The following is a 25,194-nucleotide window of genomic DNA, read 5'->3' on the forward strand; positions in this document are numbered from 1 at the left end:
TTTCTACTGCCCCTCCTTGCTTTCTGTGGTGGTGTCCTAATTTCCAGATTGGGTTTGAGTATGCTGAATGTCAATTTCCTTACAAATATTCTTTTCCATTGTGAAAGTAATGTTGTTATTTACAGAGAATACAGAAATAAGAAAGTTATGTTGAACCTGTATAAAAGCCTCAACTGGAATATTGTATTCAATTCAGAGCATCACATTTCAGGAAGGATGTGAAGGTTTTGATGAGGGTAGAGAAATAATTTACGAGAATGATTGCACAGGTACAACACTTCAGTTCCAAATATTGAAGTTGGACTTCCTCTTATAGAAGAGAAGGAAAACAGGAGATTTGTTAGGGCTGCTCAAAGTCATCAGGGACCTAAGAGAGACAGAGAGAAATCATTGTCATTGGCAATAAATCACAAAAAACCAGCATATAAGATCTGCAGGTAATAGGGAAGGAAAACATAATATAAATATAATAGACCTTATAGAGTATGGAGTAGAAACATAGAGGTCTTGCTAAAACTATACAAGGCCACAACTGTGAAGAATTTTGGTCCCCTTATCGATGGAAAGATATACTGACTTTGGAGGCAGTCCAGAGAAGATTATGGAAGGATTTTTTTTGAGGTGAGGTTGAGTAGGTTGGCCTTGTACTCCGTAGAGTTTAGAAGAATGGAATATGTAAGATTCTTAAGGGATTTGACAGGGTAGATGCAGAAAGGTTGTTTCCCTTGTGGGAAAGTCTAGGACCAGAGGGCATAATATCAAAATAAAACATTGCTGTTTAAGACACAGATGAGGAGGAATTTCTTCTTTCAGAGGGAAGTGATTCTGTGGAATTCTTTACTGTAGATGCTGGGTTATTAAGTATTCGAAGGCTGAGATGGACAGATTTTTAATCAGTAAGGGAATTGAGAGTTAATGGGATAAGGCAGGAAAATGAAGTTGATTATTCGATCAGCCATGACCAGCCAAGTTGACCAGAGAAACCTTTCTTTTGTGCAACAATTGTCTAGGATGCAAAATAGCTGCAAGGGTAACAGATACTGAATTATCTGTGGCTTTCAAAAGGAATTGGATAAGGATCTCAAGAAAAGAAATGTGCTGTTTTATGGTGAGAGAGTGGGACAAACTGAGTTGCTCTTGCAGAGAGTTGGCATGAACTCAAAAGAACTGAATAGCCTCCTAAAACCAAGAAGATTTGAAAACCGTTGAATAACTTGTGTTGTTATCATAAGCATCATGTACCTTTATTGGAAATTTGAAGCAGTTGTCAAGGTTTAAATTGAAATCTGACAAATAAACAAATTGGCACCTGTGATAACTTGCAAATATCAGCAATGTTTAGGTTGCCAGGTGAAATGGAACTGAATGAGTGTCACTTTCTCTAGAAATGTAACTATTATTTACCTTACCAGCTTTAAAATGTTAGCATGTTATGATCCTGTTCTTTTGACAACGGTTATTTAATTAAAACATGGTTTTGTGCAAAATCCAACTTTAAGGTGGCCTAGTGAAGAATTGAAAACATTAATTGGAAAATTCCCTACCACCCTTAGTTGTATCATTGTAATTGTTTTTTACGTCAAGAAACCTACATCATTGGTGTCCTGACAACTTGTTGGGGTTCTGGGGAAACTGAAATATGCTGCAGAGTTCCCTATGGATACGACCCCTAGACTTTCAATGGAAGGGATTTGAAGCTAACCGTTTGCCAAGGTGGGATTCCAACCTATGGGCCCAGAGTATTAGACTGGATTCTGGATTACTCGTCTAGTGATATTACCACTACATCAGCACCTCTCCCTCCCTGAGCATGAAAATATAGACTAGGGATAACATTTTGAGAGAATTTTTAATGAAAGGAAATATTTGCCTTAAAAAGCTGTGTTGAACCTATCTATTTCTCTCCCTTTCCCCCTCCCCTCTCTCTCTCTTTCTCTTTTTCAAGCATTAGAAAGATAAATATGAATTTGTGTCTGTTCAGTTCTGTGACGCAAGAACCTTGATCTGTGTGTAATCCACTCAAATGCCATTTTTGCATATCTCTGTACTTTAACCACACTAATTATGTCTTCTGTTGTTCTTCTTATAGGTGCATCTTTTATTTTGCATTAATTTTGCACTGCTGGCCCGGACTCTATTAAATGGGGACAGCTGCCTTGTTTGTTTCCATGTTACAAATAGGAATGTGGTGTTTTATTTCCTGTTTCTCATAACTGACAGTGGGATGCACTGGGTGGAATTCTATTCCTGATCTAATCTTTGAGTTACAGGGTTGACTTCACTCTCTCAGAAAAAGTTCTTTATCCTGTGCAATCCCTCATATTTCCTCCATGTGAATGGAACAGTGGCACATTCCATGCAGAATTATGTAGGGAAAAGGACAGGTGCAAAGTGAGGACTGAATACTTCATCATCTTCAAATATCAGACACTTTTTGTGTGAAATGGAATTGTGTGTCAGTAATATTTTGGAGGCATCATACATTTCTTTTTAAAAGAGCAATGCTTGTATTTTTACTGCAAATTCCTGTTAAGACTATTTGAGATAATATTGCTTCATTTAAACCCCTACTATTGTGAAAAAAGGAATTATGTGTCTATGCCTGTTTTATGTTTTGAATTCTTCAGTAGTAGAACTTAATGTGCTTCAGTTTCTTTAGGAATGCCCTCCTTTTATGCTTCACCTATCCTCCTGAACTTTTGTGTATGTGTGAATTCGGCTGGATCAGCATAGGCTTGAAACCACACATTTGTTCATTTTCGGAAGTGTGAGCGAAAGCAAGCTGACATTCTCCTTGCTCAGCAGGGCAGTAAACTGGTCTCTGTCCTTGATGCATAAATAATACAACATGTTTTTGTTGCAGATGGCTGATAGCTAGCAAGGTACACACATGACCATGATGGCTCAGTTTCCCACAGCCATGAATGGTAAGTGGCTCATTCTTTATTTCACTTTGCTTTCAATATAATTGGAAGTGGATAGAAATTTTCCTTTTTTTAAATCTTCCTGTGAAATTCTGCAGATAAATGTTGTAGTAGACTGGCTTGAGCTGTATCTTAAATTTAAATCATATAATCAAAAATATATGAGCACACTGCATTTTAAATCAGGCTCCATGAAATATGGCCAGTGTTTTACATAATAGAATTGTTTAAACATCTTCTAGTGAGTTATAATTTTATTTACAGTTTTTGTTAAAATGTAATCCTACACTGTTCATGTTTCCAGGTTCATCTAATGAAAGTATTATTCTCCTTTTTCTTTGATATTTATTGCATAGTTTGTCATGGTTTATCTCATTTACTTTGTCCTAACCTATCCTTTTCACTATTACCTTTTCACAGAGAGTGCTAAGAAAGGCCAAAAGGTGCACTCAATCATAAGTAACAGCAAGATCAATCGTAATTATTGTCAAACAGCTTCATTTGTACTAAATTTTATAATGCGGAGTTTTCTCTCTTCATGATTTAAAACACTTTTTCCTTGTTTTTACTTCGGTCTTCACTTGGTTTAGACTTTGCATCAGTCTGGTTTTTTGGAAGGTTTCATTACTTCATGCTTTGCTTACACATGCCACAGGGCTTTAGCAGAGTGGGAAGTGCTCTGTCAGAAACCCGACGACAGCAAGTAACCACTCATTAAACACTCTAGGCAGCTGTCAGCATTGTGAACTGTGAGCATCATTCCTTAACTACTGACCTAAAACTCCAAACAGTGCTTTCAGTCATAAACTGTTGAACAAATTTTTTTTGGATTTTAGTGTTTTGTTTTAAATAACTGTTTGTTAGTTATGATGTATTACTGCTGAGTTCATTGTTTGTTTGATAGCGGGTGCATTAAATCTATAGTACACCATACTGCTTACAGATCTATTATTCAGTTATTTGATTCTTTTAAAAAAAAAGGTTGATGAGCATAGTGCAATTGATGTTATGTATATGAACTTTCAAAAGTATTTAATAAAGTGCCACTTCATGAATATGTGAGCAGAATTGAAACCCAGTGGAATGAAGTGGAGATAGTAGGAACTGCACTGACTGGATACAAAATTGACTAAGTTACAGAAAGCTAGAGAGTAGTGATTTTTTTTTTTTTTTGTTCGCTGAAGAGATGTGTGTGTTGCTGTCCCCTAGGGTTGATTTTTAGACCACTAGTGTCCTTGATGCCTATTGATAACCTGGACCTGGGCGTACAGGATATAACATCGAATTGTGTAGATGACGTAAATGTTCCAAACATAATACCAATGAAATTGTAAGTACCAGATATAGTGAGGGAATAGTGAAATGGGCAGACACATGGTAGATGAGATTTAAAGCAGAGAGGTTGAAGTGACAAATTTTGGTAAGAAGTATGGGGGGAGGTAAATGGTACAATTTTAAAAGGGGATGCAGGCAGAAAAGGACCTAGAGGGGCACTCAGTCAAGTCTTTGGCAGATCAAGTTAAGAAGGTGTTAAAGGCATTTAGAATCTTTGTCTTTATGAAGAGAAAATGAAGGAAATTGTGTTGATTAGGCCTCAACTAGAATATCGCAGCTAATTTTAGACACTAAACGTAAGAAAAGGATGTCAAAAGGCATATAGGAGATTTTGTACAACAGTTCCGTTCATGAGAGTCTTTAGACCTGATGAAAGAGTAGAGAAACTGGGATTGTTTTCCTAATAGCAGACAAGATTACAAAGATTACACAGTACCATTCAAGGTCATGAATCAGTAAAGGTTGAGAAACCATTTCTTGTGTTCTCATGGCAGAAGAAGGGTTGATGATCAGAGGACACAGACATCAAGTAATTAGAAAAAGAATCAGAGGTAGCATGAGGAAAAACATCACTGGCATGGACTGCCTGGAATGATGGTGGAAGCAGATTCAGTAATTGCTTTCAAAATGGAATTGGATAAATTCTTGAAACAGAAAATATTGCCAGAATTTGGAAACGATCAGCGGAGTGGGTTTGATTGAACTGTTCATTCAAAATAAACACAAGCATAATGGACTTAATGGCCTGTTTTTGTGCTGCACCCTTCTATGATTCTATATTACACACCATGTTTGTGTTTAAAAATTGTAGTTTAATTCCTGCCTCAAACGACTATCTGAAAGACTTATCCTTAAAATGCTTTACCAAGATAGGGTGTTTCGAGAACATAAATAGCAAGAATGGATAATTACAGATAATTGATAATTATGACTAACTGGCTCCCCTGTTTAATACAGAATATTCATAAGCTGATCTTTTGACTTAGCTCCACTTTTACACTTTTATGCTTGCCCCCTATACTACTTGATACTCTGAGAGCCTGAACTGTACTAAACAGTGGAATATGCACAGCCCATTGGGCAAGAGAAGGCCATTCTCTCAGTCTCTTGAGTGAAGAAACTTTTTGTCCTAAGTTATCAACTCTTTTATCCTGAGATTGTGTGCTCCTACGTTCTGTGTTCCACAGCCAAAGGAAATAGCCTCTGTGTTTAGCCTGTCAAGCTCTTTATAATTCTGTGTGTTTGTGATGCCAGCTGTCATTCTTCTAAACTCTAGTGAGTAAATACTGCTCATCCCAAGGCCCATTCCGGTGAACCTTTGCTGCACTGCCTTGAATGTGACTAAATCCTTTAATATAGAAAGCAATATTGCACATAGCATTCTGGGTGTGGTCTCATCAAAGCCTTGTACAGTTGTAGCAAAACTTATTGATTTCTTGTACTGTATTTCAGTCCCTTGCAAGAAAAGCTAACATGCCATTTTCCTTATCAATTGTTTGCTATATCTGCACACTGATTTGTGCAAGTGCACCCAAGTCTCTCTGAACATCAGCATTTATAAGTTCTATGCCTGTTGAACAACATTCTGCTTTTCTGTCCTTGCAATCAAAATGATCAACCCTGCACCTCCCCACATAACACTCCATCTACCACCCCGCGCCCATTCTAAATCTAAATCATGAGGGGCATGGGTAGGGTGAATAGCCAAGACCTTTTTCCTGCGGTAGGTGAGATCCAAAACTGGATGGCATAGGTTTAAGGTGAGAGAGGAAAGGTTTAAAAGGGACCTGATGGGCAAGTTTGTCACGCAGAGGGTGTTGTGTGTATGGAATGAGCTGCCAGAGTTCGAGGTGCGCGCAATTACAACATTTAAAAGGTCTCTACATGAATAGGAAGGGCTTAGACAGAAATGGCCAAATGCAGGCAAATGGGACTACATCTGTTTAGGCTTTCTGGTTGGAGCAATGTGTTGGACCAAACGGTCTCTTTCTGTGCTGTATTACTCTGATTCTCTGACTCTTATCTGTTTCCTCGCATAGATAATATTCCACCTAGCTTTTTATTGTAGGCAAATGTAGATACATCACACTTGGTCCCTCCTCCTAAGTCATTAACATAGATGTAAATAGTTGATTTACACACCATTGATCCTTTTGGCACTCCAGTAATTACTGATTTGAGGCTCTCTGCTTCATGTTCATTAGTTAATCCTCCACCAATGCTAATATGAACTTTGCCTTGCATGTTAACTCTTTGTATGGAACCTCATTGAATGTGAATGAAACTGACTTTATTCCTTTAATTCATTGCCCAAAAGGATATTAATTGCCAAAGTAAAATACTAGCCAAAAAAATTGGCTTTTGCCACACATGGATGCTGAAATAGTGAAGTGTATAGGTTGAATGGCCCAGCAATTGTTGCACCTGCATTTTTTGGTTACTTCTCAGCACATTCAGGGATTCCAAAGGAACCACGTCATACAGTGAAACTTAAATAACTATAGAATCCAATAACAGTGGAAGAAACAAATAAAAAGAAAAGATTCAGCAGACCAGGCCACATCTGTTCAGGTCGATCAACTTTCATCGAAACAGAGTAGTGAAGGAACTACTGGGAGTGGAAGGTTTCCTCAAATTATGGAATACCCCAAAGGATCATGGAATAAATAAAATTAAAAATGCAAAGTAAGTAACTGAAACTGATTTAGAAGTTTGCACATTAAGTAAGCAAGCCCAAAATGGGTGAGAGAGAATGCTATGAGGAGGATGCAGACAAACTTCAGTGTGATTTGGACAAGTTAGTGGTCAGATATATGACAGATAAAGCATAATGTGGATAAATATGATGTTATTTGCTTTGGTAGCAAAAACAGGCAGGCAGATTTATTAGTCTGTGTATCACAGTTATCTGTTTCACAATGTTTTATGACTGGCCCTTTTACTTTCTGTTGGTCAGCACTATAATCAGTCAAGTATTTCGCTGTCATTCTGTTTAGATTTTTAAGTATGTCCTAACCTGCAGCAGAACTACTAAAATCAATGCTCGAGAAAAGTAAACTTTTTGTTAGTATGAGAATAGTCATCTGTGATGTTACAGAGAATCAAGTCAACTTGCTTATGGAATGCAGCAAAAATCTCTGGTTTTGGTTCACCTGTCATTTGTGTTCGCCATTGCATATCCTCTTTTTGCTCCATTTTGTGCAGACTTGAGCCTGTTTCCATTCTTGCTCTTATGAGTCTTGCTGTACACCTCAGCTTATTTCATTCGTTGAGGAGCTGAATTATGGATACCAAAAAGCTCCCAGAATGCTATTCTTCTGTTAAAATGTCAAAACTATTTACCAAATCAGGTGTCTGTGGGGAGAGAAACAGAGATAAATGTTTCAGGTCACTAACCTTAAATCAAAACTGGAAAAATCTAAAGATGTAACAGGTTTTAAATATATACAGAGGCAGGAAAAGGGGGAGTGGAGGGTAGGGAGAACAAAAAGAAGTATCTAATGGTGTGGACACTTGACTAAGTGACAGAAGGGATGGTCTGTGTGGGAATGAAAGTGAAGAAATAAAAGATTGACTATGAAGATCTGTAAATGGCAACAGCAGAATCATTAAGTGAAGGTAATGTCTGAAAACAATGTGAGTGGAGAGTTCAGAAGGCTTTAAGGTGCCTAATTGAAAGATGAAGTGCTTAATCTTTACCTTTTTTTAAGTTTCAATAGAATAGGAAATATGCTGCCTCAGTTGATTTCAATTGAGAAAATGGTAAAGCTGTTAAACTTGGTTGTGACACTTAGTGACATGTTCTAATTTGTTATTTTCTAGTGACCTAGACTAGATGTTGATGCCACCATGGCCATTGAGCTCAAGTTTAACTGTGATACCTTCTGTAATCGATTTAGCCTGCCAATCGATACCTTTCAAAGTTTATAAATGAAGTATAATGGTTGGGCACATTACTTGAGGCTGTGGAATTTGTGTGATTCTACCCTAGCAATGAATGAACACCTTCAGGAAAAAGGGGCAGAATAGGGGTTATTGCTGTTCCAAGCCCTCACATAGGGAAGGATAAACTGAAGATTAACTGAAGGCGGCACAGTGGCTCAGTGGTCAGGTAGCGTGGTGGCTCAGTGGTCAGCACTGCTGCCTCATAGCGCCAGGGACCTGGGTTCAATTCTAGCCTCGGGCGACTGTCTTTGCACATTCTCCCAATGTCAGGGTGGGTTTTCTCCAAGTGTCCAGTTTCTTCCCACAGTCCAAAGATGTGCAGGTTAGGTGGATTGGACATACTAAATTGCGCATAGCGTCCAGGGATATGCAGGCTAGGCGAGTTAGCCATTGAAAATGCATGTTTAAAAGGATAGGGAGGGTCGGTATGGACTCGATAGGTCAAATGGCCTGCTTCCACACAGTAGGGATTCTATGATGATGAGATGTGGTTTAACTTCTGTCATATCTAATCGCAACTATTTTAATGCATCACTTCTTTGAGATAAGTTAACTTCTATTTTGAGTGTCCCATATTCACTTTAAAGCTTATAATATGTTTCATTTGGCATAAATGGAAACTTGAAACTATGAAAATTAAAATTTGTTCAAAGTATATTTCTGATCTACAGTTGAAGTGATCTAATTATTTTATATAAGTTAATAATACTTGAAATTTTTGTTAGTTTAACTGAAGTTTATCAGTGTGGCTTCAAACTAAATATGGGATGTCAAACTTTCTTTTGAGTATTTGGATCTCCTCATCATTGGTCCACGAAACATGTTGATTAACCACAGTCAGAGGTGCTGTCTTTCAGAATGACTGACTGCTTATCTGAGGCCATTGCAACTTATTCAGGTGGATATGAAAGATGCTATAACGGTTTTCGGAGAATAACTGGAATGTTCTCCCAATCTCCTGGCCAAACTAACATCATTCAAGCAAATCAAATTTGTCTGATCAGGAATCTTATTGTGCACAAAATAACTTCTATATTTGCTTACACAGAAAATGTATAACTACTGAATTGGCTGTGAAGCACATTTCAATATCCAATGGACGTGAGAAATGCTGTATAAATTCTAGTTCTTTCTACTTCATACTGTTGTACTTGTGAAATACTGCAATTAACAATTATTCTGCAGAATATACAGTAATAAATTGATTACTTTTTTTGCAGTGTCTCGGTCATCTCTCTTGTGCTTGGTGTTGAAAACAACTCTCTGAGTTGTGACAGTAGACTTAAAATATCTGTCATGTATTGTCACTCCAGGTTGGATAGATTAACTTTATTTTTGTCCACTCATGGGATTTAACATCAGAAACTGGTGGTGAGCTGTCTTTTTGAATCATGATGTAGATACACTCTCAGTACTGCGAGAGACCAAGTCACAGGATTTTGAACTAATGAAGGAATGCTAATTAATTACAAATCCGAATGGCATGAGACTTGATGTGGTGGTATTTTCATGCGATAGCTGCCCTGTTCTTCTGAGTAGGAGAGATTGTTGGCTTTGGAGAATCGTGCGCTGTTTGCTTCAGCGCATCTTGCAAATGGTACAGATTGCAGTCGTGGTGACAGTGATAAAGGGAGTGTTAATCAAGGATGCTTTGTCTTTGATGTTGTTAGTCTTCGTGCATGTAGTTAGAGCTCATCCAGGTGAGGGGAGAGTATTCCATCATGATCTATACTTGTGATTTATAGATAGTGGTAAGATCTTGGAGAATGAGGAGGTGAGTTACTGCCAGCAGAATTCCCAGCCTCTCACCACCTCTGGGAATTGTAACATTTATGCATCTGGTCCGATTAGGTTTTTTTGTCCTTTGGTAAGCCCCAAGATGTTGATGTTTTGGAGTTCAGCTATGGTAATGCCATTGAACATCAAGGGGAGGTGGATAGACACCCAGCTGCTAGACCTGGTCATTGTCTGCCACTAAGTGGTGCAAATGTTACTTGCCACTTACATATCCAAGCCAGATGTTTTCATGCCTTGCTGTATGCGTTAAGACTGCTTCATTTTCTGAAAAATATAATATTTTGTTCAAAAATTGAGATACCTTGTGTGCTGTTAAAAATGGTTTATGTTGTAATCCATAGATTTGGTTTATTTATATTTAGAAAAAACTGTAGCAAAAGATTAACAGGTGATCACAAAAGGTTCAACCTTGGTCACAAAAATAACAAGAAACTGTCAACATTCTTAGCATTGAGAAATGAAGTGGAATAAATCAACGATGAGAGATTTGAAGCATAATTAGAAAATTACTGGTATTCTCTACCAAAATCCTTACCTCTCTGAATAAAGTAAGTCTTCACTTAAAGTTGTAGTTGTTTTGCTGAAAAATTATAATTTGAAAATGACTTTTAATGTATAACCTATATTTAGATTTTACAGGATCTTTCTTGTCAAACACTAAACCTTGAAAAATTATCGCTGTAAATTGAAATGCAGTATTTTATATTGCTAAATTCCTGCATTAGTAAATAGAAAACTAGTAATAGAAAAGACACTTGAAAATATAAGCAATAATGTAAAAGAAATATTGTAACCTTCTACTTGCTCCAATTTTGCCTCCTTGCTGATAAACCACTTCCTCCTTGCCAGATAACTTGCCCTCTGGCCATTCCTATTGCTATTTTTTTCCTCTCTGTGACCCTTCAACTTGCAACCTCTGATGCTCCCTAATCTATCTTAGACTTGCTGACCCATTCTGACTTGCGACTTCACCTGCTCACTAACCCATACTTTTGCTTTGAGCTTGAAATTTGTGCTCCCTGACTCAGCCTCTCCCCAAACTTCCTACTCCCCATTTCTGTTTTCTCTTGAATCCTTGCTGAGAGTAAGGGACTGCATGATTGGGAACTCCACTCTTAGACTTTCAATGAAAATTCAAGATCCACATCCAGCCTGAGCTCCAAGTTCTATGTACATTCCAAAGTTAAATTTGGAAGGTTGTTAAAATGTGTGCCTGGATGTTGCAGATATTTGGAGCTGGGCCTGTTATAATTGAGGTCCTCAACGTAGTCATGTCCCAGTATTCCAGCACCACTGCAGCTCTCATTCTGAGGCGGTTCGGAACAAACAAGTAGTGAGTAACAGTGTTGGAGATTGGAAGGATCAGCGAAATCAAAATTCAGGGAGCAGCAGAGGCCTCCAGCTGGATCAGCAGCAAGACAGTGGGTAGGGAGTGGCAAGTTACAGATTCATCAGTGAAGGATAGCTAAAGGAAAATCAGGTCATGTAGTTCAATGTTGTACTAGCACTAAGCAACTTAAAACTGAACCTTGTGACAGGACCCATTAGCTGAACTGCATTGAAATGGAATAACATGAATCAAGGCAGTTTAAGTGGGGACCAACTGTACTGAGGACCTTTTTAGCCACCTCCCCTAACACACTCTCTCTCCTAGTGTCCACTTCCTAAACAGCTTTATGAAGCCTCTTAAGAAGTCTAGTTGTATTAAAGCTACAACATAAAGGCAATATGTTACAATCCTAAAATGGCAAACTGTCTTTCGGAATAATTAAAAGACTGGATGTTATTTGTAAGTGGTTGTGTTAAGAAGGCTTGAGCAAGTGAAAACCGTGTTGAGATTCAATTTTGCAATCGTACTGAGGATTGCCTTCAAGTACAAATGTCATTGTTGAAACAATGAACAATTTGCTCAGTGGTGATGTGAGATCAGTTTCATGCTCAAACCAAATAATTGTGGAATAACTTAGACAAATATTATTGACTGAGGGTCAACAAGATCAGGTCAGATTAATATCACATGATCAGCTTATCTTTTATTCAAACAAAATGTGACCTTGGATTGGAATGGCTCAGCAATGTTTCTTATCCAGTTTTGAAGCAGTAAAGTTTGAATATTTAAAAATAGCTCCTTAAATTTTATCTTTTTCAATTTACTTTGGTAAGAGTGTAGAACGTGTAAGAAAAATGATTCAGGGCTGATCATATAAATGTTGAAGGGAATTTTCAAAATGTGTTTGTTGGTTGTAACCTGCAATTTTTTTTATGTTGACGAGCAGATTAAAATCATAGAATTGCACAGCACAGAAGGGAAGCCATTTGCTCCATTGTGCTTCTGCCAGCTGTTTGGTAGGACTAGCAGAGATAAGTTGTTCTGCTCACAGCAACGTGGTAGGCAGAGAGATTTTGTATTGGTTTTTAACACATTTGATGGAGTAAATAGGAAGAAACTGTGTTTGTACAGGGATTAAAGAATTGACTTGCATTTATATAGCGCCTTTCTTGACATTAAGATGTCCTAAAACACTGTACAGCCAATGAAGTATTTTGACACACAGTCAGTGCAGGTAATTGCAGAATTTGGATTTATGAAGAATGGCGAAAGAGCCTGGGTAAAATTATTTTGTGTAATGAGTTGGTGTGAGCTGGAATGTGCTGCCTGATGTGGTTGTGGAAACTTTGACCTTTAAAAATTGAATTGATTAGATATTTGAAAAGGGAAGATTTATAGGGCTATGGGCAAACAACAGATAAGTGCAACCAATTTGGCTAGCTCTTCCAAAGATGCAAAACGAGTACTGGGCAGAGTAGCTTCTAACTGTGCTCGATCGTTCTGTAAATTAGCACATTATCTTGATGTGAGGTGTTAGGCCATTTCCAAAGGGTAAATGTCTACTTTTAAGTCTTCAATTTTTGTCACATTTCCATGCCATCATTGGAAAATAGAAAATATTCTATATTGACAGTTACTATGTACTTGAGTTGTTGGGAAGTAATTCCTTACACTGATATGGTTCTATCCATTAGAGTTATGATTGTTATCCAATACTGAAACTGTTTCATTTGAGAATATGTAATTTAGGTTAATTGCCTTTGGCAGCTAATAACTTACTCTGTTTTTTCTTGTTCTACAGAACTTTTTTTACAACCATATAAGAACAGAGGTCTAATTAATGCTTTGTTCTTGGAAACAAGTGTAAGACGTTGTATCATTCACAATTACTTTCCTTTGAAATATCTTGCTGGTGATATGTTTTCTATATTAATGACAGCATTGATAAGTTCCCAAAAATGAATTCCGTCACACTGCACTTGATAGATGTTGCTGACAGTATGCTAGTTATATTGTATTTCTGAAGTGAAGTCTGGAGGAAACCACTGGTAGTAGTCTGGGATGTTATTTTTATCACCGCTAGAATTTATTACAACGCAGTTGCAACCCTACTGAGAATTTGAGTGTTTAAGATTATCTAAACTGGGAATAAAGTCAAAACATTAACTCTAACTCTAATATTGAGAATTTTAAATATGAAGTATTGGGTGGGAGGCTTGGCAGGATTTATTACAGGCCTGCAAGATGAAAGAGGTTCGACTGAGCTAGAGGATACAGATGACTGAGGCTTCGTAGGAACTAAAGTTTGTGGAGTTTGGAGGAAAGGAGTATTGATTCTTAACTATTATTACTTGAACTAATTCAGTGTTTTCAAAGGTGTGACTAAGGACCCTGTGATTGATGTGCTCAGGTAGGATGGAGTTTTATACTTCGTTGTGTCAGGTGGTGAAAGATAGAACTAAAGCCAATTGTTACACACTTTTAAAGACATTTTATTTGCTATTACAAATATTTCAAACATGCATCTCCTAATCCAGCACCAACATTTTCAATGTTCCTATTTATTGGGGCATAAGTGAATCCCCAGTTAATGCCAACCACCTGCGCAGCAGTATAACAATTAGTATATAAATAAAATAAAGAACTGCAGATGCTGAAAATCTGAAACAAAAGCCATGTATTGGAGAAACTCAGCAGATCTGACAGTATTTGCGGAGTGAAAAACAGGAATGTTTCAAGTCCAGTGTTCTGACAAAGTTCTCAAAATGTTGACGTTTTTCACTCCACAATTAATATATAGTTTGGTAGCAGTAGCTTCATGGATACTGTGACAATAGTGGTGTCCTTATCTCTGGGCCGTAATGTCTGGGTACATGTCCCACCAACCTCAGTGATGTATCATAATATCCAAACAGGTTGGCTAATGATGGCTTCTGTTTTTGGAGATGGAACCTTTGTGATGGTGGGTGTTAGGGAATGAAAGCTAAATTCCAAGTCAGTTTTGGATATGGAGGTCATGAACAGTCAGCTTTGACCAAAGGCATTGGCCGTAGAGGGACCTGGCGACTGTGGCAAGGCTATGCAGTTTGTTGTAGGTTCCGAAGTCATAGAAACATAGCAGATAGGAGCAGGAGGAAGCCCTTCGAGCCTGCTTCGCCATTCATCACGATCATGGCTGATTGTCCAAGTCAATAGCCTAACCCTGCTTTCTCCCCATAACCTTTGATCCCATTCACTGCAGGTGCTGTATCTAGTTGCCTCTTGACTACATTTAATGTTTTGGCATCAGCTATTTCCTGTGGTGATGAATTCCACAGGCTTACCACTCTTTGGATGAAGAAATATCTCCTTATCTCCGTCCTAAATGGTCTACCCCGAATCCTTATACTGTGATCCCTGGTTCTGGACACACCCACCATCGGGAACATCCTCCCTGCATTTACCCTGTCCAGTCCTGTTAGAATTTTATAAGTCTCTATGAGATTCCCCAGCATTCGTCCAAACTCCAGCGAAAACAATCCCAACTTAGTCAATCTCTCCTCATACGTCAGTCCCGCCATCCCCGGAATCAGCCTGGTAAACCTTCGCTGCACTGCCTAAAGAGCAAGAGCATCCTTCCTTGGAAAAGGAGACTGAAACTGGATACGATATTCTAGGTGTGGCCTCATCAAGGCCCTGTACAACTGCAACAACACATCTTTGCTTCTGTACTCAAAACCCCTCACAATGAAGGCCAACATATCATTTGCCTTCTTTCCCGCCTGCTGCACCTGCATGCTTACCTTTAGCGACCGGTGTACAAGGATGCCCAGGTCCTGCTGCACACTCCCCTCTCCCGATTTACAGCCATTCGGGTAGTAATCTGCCTCCTCGTTTTTGCTTCTGAAGTGAATAACCTCACATTTATCCAAATTATTCTGCTTCTGCCATTGAATTGCCCACTCACCCAACCTGTCCAGATCATGTTGAAGGATCTCTGCATCCTCGTCGCAGTTCACCCTCCCACCCAACTTGGTATCATCTGCAAACTTTGTGATGCTACATTTTGTTCCCTCATCCAAATCATTAACATATATTGTGAATAGCTGGGATCCCAGCATCAATCTCTGGCACCTCACGAGATGCTACCTGTCAATTTGAAAAGGACTCATTAATTCCTACTCTTTGCTTCCTCTCTGCCAACCAGTTTCCTATCCATCTCAATACACTTCCCCCAATCCCATGCGCTTTAATCTTGCACATTAATCTCTTATTTGTCAAATGCTTTCTGAAAGTCCAAATATACTATGTCGACTGGCTCCCCCTTGCCAACTCTACTATTTACATCTTCATAGAATTCCAACAGATTTGTCAAGCATGATTTCCCCTTCATAAATCCATGCTGACTCTGTCTGATTCTGCCGCTGCTTTCTAAATGCTCTGCTATAAAATCCTCGACAATGGATTAGAGAATTTTCCCCACTACCGATGTTAGGCTCACGGGTCTATAATTCCCTGTTTTCTCTCTACCTCCCTTTTTCAATAATGGAGTGACATTATCTACCCTCCAATCTGCAGGGACCATTCCAGAGTCTATAGAATCCTGAAAGTTGACCACGAATGCATCCACTATTTCTAGAACTACTTCCTTAAGTAACTTCCTTAAGCAAGTCAATAACAAATGAATGGTAGGATTGAGAGATGATGTAAGAGTAGTATACTACTTTCAATACCCACTAGAAAAGTTACCTCCATCCTGAAGCAAAGTATAGGGAATGGAGTTATACTCCTAAAATTCCATAGAATCCAACGACAGAAATAGGCTTAAAATGTTAGAAAATACCCAAATATGAAAAAGTGCTAATCGTTTCTAAATATGTTTTGGCTTCAACTAGCTTTTATCATTACATGTTATGTAATGTTTTCTCTATCCTCATTACCCATGAGGGATAGAGGCATGGACTTTCCATGGATGACAAGAAACACAGATACCACTCCAATGTACCTCTCCCATGTATCCAAAGGGCACACGATGTTTACCAATGCAGATCAGATAAGTCAATGAGGGGAATAAAGATGTGGATCTGTGAGTAACAAATCGATAAATAACAGGGACCGAGTGTAGTCATTGCATTGTTCATCAGTTGCCTCATTTAAATGTGTACCAATGTACTTCTGAAGCATAATCGTTGTTATGATGGAGCAATTTTGGCAGCATCAAGCTTCAAGAACAACAAATTATCCCATAAGGATAATCTGAAGAAGGGTCCAGGCCCGAAACGTCAGCTTTCCTGCTCCCCTGATACTACCTGGCCTGCTGTGTTCATTCAGCTCTACACCTTGTTATCTCAAATTATCCCATAATCTTGTTTCGATTGAGTTACTTGAGGGACAGAAAGGTTAGCTGGCCACCAGGTAAACCCCTATGCTCTTCTTATAGTGCCATCAGATCTTTTAAATGTGAGATAGAAATTGGATCTTGTTTAATGCATTATTTGTAAAACAGGTCCTACAAGTGTGCTGCAATAAACAGCCTAGATTTTGTGCACAACCCTCTGAGGTGGAACTTAAATCCACAACTTTCTGGCTCTGGCCAGCATTTATCCCTAATCGCCCTGGAGAAGATGGTGGTGAACTGCTTTCTTGAGCCATGCAGTCCCTGGGGAGTTGTAAGCGATCTAATGTATGATAATAGGAAATTTATCACTTGCAGAGCGCAGGTGACACTGGATTAGGCATAGGTCTGAACTTCCTGACTGTAGTATACTTATTACAGTTGTTGACGTATGTATCATTGTTACAAAGGTCGAGTTTGCAAGTTGCTAGGTTACATAATCAGTGTTCAGCTATTGTTATACAGTAAACACCAACACTAATTAAATGTTCAAGCAGGATCTCGCAATTTGTTCCATTCTATATTTGGCTATAGCTTTTTAAAGAGGACAGGTATTAGATCTCCAGCCTTGTGGATAATCCAGTATTGTTTTCAGTGAAGCTGCCTGATGGGTATGTTAATTTTACTACCATGCCCCTTTGATCCTTGAAAATCCTAAGCAATATGATTAAATATTTTTTCTTGCGCATGAGTTGTGTTTGCAAATGAGATTGTATTTTTGATATTGCTGTTCCAAATGTGCTAAATGGGAATGCTCTGATGTCAGTTTAACAAAATTCTCCATCCTTTTCTGTCATCTTGTATTATTTAAACCTGTGCTTTAATTTGAAGTTTTGGTTATTTCAGCAAGTAACAAGGTGACCCAGTGAACATGATGTCTAGATTTGTGGTCACTGTTATGCAAACTAAAATTCTGTGACCATTGTCTTGAATTGCATTGTTTTTCAGTAAATAATGTAATGTGTCTAAACATGAGTGTGTTACGGGCACCTTGGAACTGAGGAGTGCGAAATAGCCATGTTGCTTTGAGATATAACAACGAAATGTTGAATCGTAGTATTGCATTCGTAAAATGAAGAAAGTTTTCATTTCAAACAAAGAAAGTTCTAGTTTTTAAAGAAATAAAGTAACAGGTAGTGTACCAGAAAAACTGAGTTGAAGAGCATTGTTTCAATGACAACAAGGAGGTAGGAACTTCTTATTATGAAAAAAGAGATTTTCAGACAAGTAGGGCAGCAGATTCAATGGACTGCTACAAAACTAATTTCCTACATCATTTCAAATGTGCCATTGCCTCCTCCCCACAAACACTGGTCCCTGTGGTAAATACAAAGAGTGGAACTGATTATCCAGAGTAGATCTGAGTATCAGCATTACCATAGAATAATACTGTAAAACATTAGAAAATGGTAACTTCAGAGGAAGAGATTCTGCCTTGATCTTTTTGAGAAAATAACAACCGACATTGCTAGTGGGAAGCCTTGTTCTGAAGGCATTCCTAGATTTCCCAGAGCATCTAATGAAGTAGATGTTGGTGCAGTGGTGAGAAAGTTAGTGGTCTAGTCACCTAGATGCTCAGACTAATGTCCTGGATTTAAGTACCAGAATGGCAGCAGGGAGCATGGTAGCTCTGTAGTTAGAAATGCTGCTTAACGGTGCCAGGGACCTGGGTTCAGTTCCAACCGTGAGCAGTTGTCTGTGTGAAGACTCCATGTTCTCCTCATGTCTGCGTGGGTTTCCTCTAGGTGCTGTAGTTTCCTCCCACAGTCCAAAGATGTGCAGGTTAGGTAGATGAGCCATGCTAAATTACCCTAAAGTGTCCAGGGATGCGCAGGCTAGGTGGATCAGACATGTTAAATGTTGATTTATTTATTTGTTTGTTTGTTTATTGTCACTTGTGTCTTGTTACGAAATACAGTGAAAAATGTTGTACAGTGTAGCCAGTCTGCAGTGCCATTTTAAAACACAGAAAAATAAACCACAACATAGAACATAGAGGCAGAAAAATGAAGAAATAAAGAAAGTATCCAACTTTACAGTCCTTCTTGTTAAGCTCTCTGTAATGGGCCATGGGCCTGGTGACCAGGCACAAGTCCCCTCCATCTACACTGTAGGGATTCTATGATTCTAATTTAGATAGGCGTGACAGACCTGGAATTTGAAGTAAATCACTGTAATAGTGACCATGGAACAACTGTTTTATTGTTGTAAAGACCCACTTGGTTCATTAATTAAATGTCCTGGAGGGAGGAAAATTTGTCATCCTTACTTGATTTGGCTTATAGACCTCAAAATCAGCAGAGATCTGCTTCAGTCTTGACTGACCTCTGAAATGGCCTAGCAAGTCACTCACTGGAATGGAAATTAGGGCTCGACAACAAATGCTGGCCTTTTCAGCAGCACCCATGTCCCATGAAAGAATAAAAGAAATAAAATTTCCTCATGCAATTTGGTTTCATCTCAAAGCTGCGAAGATTCAAGGCAAACCCTGGGAATGGATAAATAACTGAAATATAGAAAAAAATAGATAAATGGAAGATTAATCTTGGGGTGCAGAGAAGTATGGAGTGGAATATCCAGAGCTCAGTAATGTGACCACTGCACTTCCATGTTTTCATAAAGTGGGTATAGTTATTTTAATCAACCTGTTCTTACATGTTATGATCATCCAGCTCTGGGACAGGTGGGATTTGAACCTTCTGACCCAGAGGTAGGGACATTATTACTATGTCACAAGAGCCCTCCAAGGAACCTTAATCACTAGGCCACTTCATCAGCTGTCAGATTGAATATTGTAAAGTGGTTTGGATGGTTGCACTAAATAGCTTGAATAGTTTTCCTCGTATATAATGGATTGTTTTGCATTATGGTTTTGCATACTTATATTGTTTTCTTGCTGTATTGCACATGCTTTCCCTACACGTAGATGCTTGAAATTAGCATCGTACGTTAATTTATAATTTGCTTGGCTATCTGTTGTTTTGTGAGTTTCGTACATGTTTCCATTTTTCTTTCCTTTCTTCACTTTGCCAAAAATAAGTGATTGTGTGAGATTGTGTTGATTTCATTATTGCATTACCCATTAGTGAATCGAATGTTCAACATTGGTTTGTTGTACTCATCTACAAGTTTCTATCAGCCAATTTTTGTCTTTTTAATAGTTTTGTTTGCTGCCCAGAATATACAATGTACAGTTTTAGAGCAGTCTTTAATGTAGACACTTGTTGACCGTAATTACAACAATTTTTTTACAGTGACATCATTTATATTCAAGATGACCCCCTAATCATGGTGTTCATTTCAGAACCTGTAGAATGGTTTATTATAGCTACATCGTGTAATAAAGTTTCTGAATCATCTAGTATTGGCAATTAGTTTAAATTGTTCGTTACTTTTGAACTTCTATGTTTTTCATTTATGTTACAGATCCCCTTAAAAATTTCACACCCAGAGGGTGTTGGGAATGTGGAAGGTACTACTTGAGGCAGGAAATCTCACAACCTTTAAAAAGAACTTGGATGAGAAGGTTTTGGACCAAGTGCTCGAAAATGAGATTTGTGTAGATTTAGAGTAGTTTTTTTGGTGCAGACTTAATAGGCTTCTTCTGTACTGTCTGATTTTGTGATTCCTCTATTCAAGAAAGGAAGGAAATAGTAAACAGGAAAGTACAGACCAATTAGCATAACATGTGTCATAGGAAAAATGCTGGAATTCATTACTAAGGAAGTTATAGCAAGGCAGTTACTTAATACAGTCCACAAGAGTCAGCATAGTTTTAAGAAGGTGATATCCTATTTGTCTTATTATTATATAATCTCACAGTAGCATGATAGTTTACTTCTGTTCAATCTAACTCTGTCACCTTCCTTCTAGGCACATTTAAAAAGTACGTGGTGACTGTGACCATTATTGCTGATGGTACACACCAAGGACAATCAAAAGACTTCTCACCACAGGAATTATGCTCTTTTGTCCATGTCTGAACTAGAGCTATAATGCAATCTTTGGCAAACAGTTGTAACACCTCATGTTGTTTTCTTCCCATTTTCTGGAATGCTAAGCTACTATATCTGAGACATGTGATCATTATGATTTACGATGTTTGATTTGTATATGTTTTAGAGTTTAGATTTTGAACTAGTAACATTTGGATTTTTGGTCTATATGTATGAGGGGGTTTAGTGATTAACTTGTTAGTGCAAAGATAAGACTGCAGCGTTTGCAACAATCTTCAGCCAGAAGTGCTGAATGAATGATCCATCTTGGTCTTCTCCAGAGCTGCCCAGCATCCCAGATGGCAGTCTTCAGCGAGTTTGATTTATTCCACATGATATCAACAATGGCAGGTAACACTGGATACTGCAAAACTATGGGTCCTGACAATACTCTAGTAATAGTACTGAAGTTGTGTCCCACTTGTTCTCCCTGTGTCTGTGTGGGTTTCCTCCAGGTGCTCTGGTTTCCTCCCACAGTCCAAAGATATGCAGGATAGGTGGACTGGCCATGGGAAATTGTCTACAGTGTCCAGGGATATACAGGCTAGGTGAGTTAGCCATGGTAAATATGGTGTTACGGGCTTAGGGTGGTGGGGGGGGTTGTGGTGCTGGGTCTGGGTTGGATGCTGTTTGGAGGGTCAGTGTGGATTCAATGGGTCGAATGGCCTCTTTCCACAGTGTAGGAACTCTATGATTCTACAAACTTGTCATGGCGCTAGCCAAGCTGTTCTAATACAGTTACAACACTGGCATCTACCTGACAGTGTGGAAAATTACCCAGGCATGTCCTGTGCCCAAAGCACAGGTACAACCTGGCCAATTACTGCCCCATTTGTCTACCTTGGGATCATCAGTAAAGTGGTGGAAGAGTTCATCAACCTCTTGCTTAGCAATAACCTGCTCACCAATGCTCTAGCAGGACCACTCAGCTCCTAATATCATTACAGCTCTAGTTCAGACATGGAAAAAAGAGCTTAATTCCTGTGGTGAGAAGCCCTTGTCAAGATGCCAAGACTGCATTTGATCAGTTGTGGCATCAAGGAGCCCTGGAAAAACTAGAATCAGTGGGCATCCAGGCAATCATACCTGGCACAAAGGAAGATAGTTGTGGTAGTTGGAGGTCAGTCATCTCAGTTCCAGGGCATCTCTGCCGGAGTTTCTCCAGATAGTGTCCGAGGACCAAACATCTTTAGCTGACAATTACACAATGTTCAGATACTGAAGTGGTCAGGTCCAAATGCAGCAAGATGTGGATAGTATCCAGGCCTGGGCTGACAGGTAGCAAGTAACATTTGCACCACACAAGTGGCAGGCAAGGGCCATCTTCAACGAGAGAATCTAACCATTGTCCTTTGACATTCAATGACATTACCATTACTGAATCCACTACTATCAACATCTTGGGGGTTACCATTGGCCAGAAATGGAACTGGACAAGCCGTATAAATACAGTGGTTAAAAGAGCAGGTCAGAGGCTAGGAATATCCTTCAATCTCTCTTTACACGAAAAGGACAAAATAACCTCTTAAAGTGACAACGTCGCAATAGCAATGGTATGATTATTGCTCCTGTGATTTTCACACAAAGTAGGTTGAAATCTAAAAATGCACAGAAGGTAGTGGATTCAGTTTTGAAGTTCAATAACTGGACTCTGAGGAAAGATTGTTGCTGGCATTTCTAATGCAATGCAAATTTCTCCATATATAAATTCTAGTCCTTGCTAACATAATGTGATATGGCGCAAACCCCTCATCCCACCTGTTTTACGACTAAATTCAGGTTCTGACTTCTGAGTATGCTGTCACCTCAGTGTCACAGTGAATTGGGAATGCTTTCACATGTGTAAAAGTGGCAGTGTAACTACACCCAAATTACAATGATAGTGTTTTTTTTTTGTTTGTAAAATAAACTGAAGAGAACAAATTTTAATCCTCAAATATTTCTCAAAGATGACCTGACTAAATGGCCCTACGGAGAAGCAATTCAGTTTTTGACTGATTATTTGTCAGAATCTTTCTTGCTAGTCATGGCATGCACAGAGTTAATATTTGGTTACTACAAATGATTTCTTCAAGCAACAAACCATACATTACACTTGATACTTGAAAACAGTCACCCAATGCATTGTGCTTTAAAAGCAGTTTGAGATATCTTTCGTGACGTCCATACTTTGATAAGAGAGATCCTTATTAATCTGAATGACAGATGCACTTGTGTGGACAATCCATCTGATATATTGGTAACCTGTGAATACCTATTGAGCTACTTCTATGACTTATAATTATGTCTTATGTCATTGATTTCAAAATTTCATTGAAGGAGTTTGAATGATCTATGATTGATTTAATGTCAATCTCAAGCCAGCAAAAATACCAAGTTACACTACACAGGAAGTGTGCAGCTCAGAGCATGTCATTAAAAAGAAGAACGTAATGGCAGTAGAGAGGGTACGGAGGAGATTTGTTGGGATTGAAAATACAGCTATGAACAAAGAACTGATACAGTGGGGTTGCTCTCCTTCGAACTGGGGTGGAGGAGAAATTTGAGGGACTTGAATAGAGTGTATGGAAAAGGCTTATTCACCTTAGCAGAGAGGTCAGTGATATAAGGAGCCAAAGATATAAGGTGGTCTGTAGAAAGATTAGCGTGGAGATCAAGAAAGTGTGTTTAACCAGGAGGCAGTTGGGATCTTGAATTCACTGTCTGAAGAGGTAGTAGAGGAAGAAACACTTATCTAAAAGGTGTCTAAATATGCACCTCAAGTGCTGAAACCTGCAGGGCTACAGCCAAATGGGAAACTGGCTGGCTGGTACTTGAGCAGGCACAGACACAATGGGCCAAATGGCATCATATTGTGTCGCCAACCTTCTGTCATTCTCTGGAAGTAAACAATAGTGTTTCAAGGATAATGTTATGAGAGCTAGAGAGCTAGCGCAGGAAAGGTATCTTTGTGGTTTATATATTTTAAGAAGAATAGTAAAGATTTTAATTGATGCAATCAGTTTATTATCTGCTAAGTTAATTTGTTGATCTGTTGGTTTACAACCTGAGCTGCTTCCTTCCTAGCGCACATTCCTGCCATTATTTTGTTACAAATAACTACAGTTCAACTTGGTCAAATACACTGGAACTCAATGATATTTACGTTAGAGATAGCAGGAACTGCAGATGCTGGAGAATCTGAGATCACAAGGTGTAGAGCTGGATGAACACAGCAGGCCGAGCAGGAAGGCTGACGTTTCGGGCCTAGACCCTTCTTCAGTTATCTTGATGGTTTATTTTAATATATAACTCTGGTGCTCCCATCATTATTTCAAACCACACTTCCCAGTCACTACAGAAATTCTCTGTTCAGCATGCTCATTTTAGATCCGCCGTTGTATTTTCAATCAGAATGAACAATTAGACAAAGTACACACAGAATCATAATTAACAAAGTGTGAATGTCTTCTGAAAAATAAGGAAGAGAAAGAAAGCAAATAACAAAAGAAAAGTGTGCATGCCGCTGACCTGGTGCACCTAGAACAAAAGAGTTATCATTATGTACTGTGTTAGCTCCCTGCAGCTAGACAGCCTGTAGCTCGTGTCATAAAGATTAAAAAAAAACCAGTTTCCTTTATTCACTCATGCAATAGAGACATCACTGGCTGGGTCAGCATTTGGTGTCTGTCCCTCGTTGTCCTTAACGTGGTAGTGAGCTGCCGCCTTGAATTTCTGCTGTCCACTTGGTATAGATACACCCATATTGTTGTTTGGAAGGGTGTTTCAGGATTTTGACTGAGCAACATTGAAGAAATGGCGACGTGGCTTGGAGGGAACTTGCAGGAGGTAGTGTTTTCAGATATCTACTACAGTTATCCTTCCAGAAGATGGTAGTCATGGGTTTAGAAGATACTGTCTGATGGGCCTTGGTGAATTTCTGCAGTGCATTTTGTAGATGATACACACTGCTGCTACTGAACACCATAAGAGGTAGAGTGAGTGAATATTTGTGGAACGAATCAAGCGGGCTGTTTTGTCTTGAATAGTGTCAAGCTTCTTGAGTGTTGTTAGTGCTGTACCCATCCAGACAGTGGGGTGCAACGTTCCTTCTGAGCTGTGTGGTTGCAAGTGTGCAGTTGCCTTGACATTCTACACATTGTGATCAGTGCACCAATGCAGATTGCAGCATTGAGTTTTGCTTCCAAAAGCCATTGTCATATGTCGATCTCAGAGACACTTGCGGAAAAGCAAATGAGAGGGAACCCTGGTCGGGATTATTGCAGCTGACTCCTAACTTGTATATGGTGGACAGATTCTGGGAGCCCAGATTTCTGTGGTTTGGTTTTTTTTTCAGTTGCATCAGAATACACAATGTAAATTACGAATAATCACACTAGCATTGATCCTTATGGAACACTGCTTTCTACCTTCCTTCAATCTGGAAAAAAAACTCTTTGCCTCGAATTTCAAGTTTCTTTCATCAGATTTCTAACCATGTAGCTATTTGTCTCC

General features: G+C 38.8%; 1 protein-coding gene across 5 annotated transcripts in view; it reads left to right on the plus strand.

Moving 5' to 3' along the window:
* The window catches only part of LOC109919692 (intersectin-2), a 134,218-nt gene that overhangs the window by 34,233 nt on the left and 74,791 nt on the right, over positions 1-25,194 (plus strand). For 3 of the 5 annotated variants that reach the window (XM_048596667.1, XM_048596666.1, XM_048596665.1), the window contains one exon: positions 2,864-2,927. The exons of 1 other annotated variant lie outside the window; for it this stretch is intronic. In XM_048596667.1, the coding sequence (XP_048452624.1) occupies positions 2,891-2,927 (37 nt within the window). In that variant the 5' untranslated portion in view covers positions 2,864-2,890. Of the gene's footprint in view, positions 1-2,863; positions 2,928-21,032; positions 21,052-25,194 lie in introns of those variants that run through there. One more of the 5 variants, XM_048596664.1, reaches the window with a different exon arrangement.

This window comes from Rhincodon typus, chromosome 5, assembly GCF_021869965.1.
Source record: "Rhincodon typus isolate 14 chromosome 5, sRhiTyp1.1, whole genome shotgun sequence".
Taxonomy (NCBI): domain Eukaryota; kingdom Metazoa; phylum Chordata; class Chondrichthyes; order Orectolobiformes; family Rhincodontidae; genus Rhincodon; species Rhincodon typus.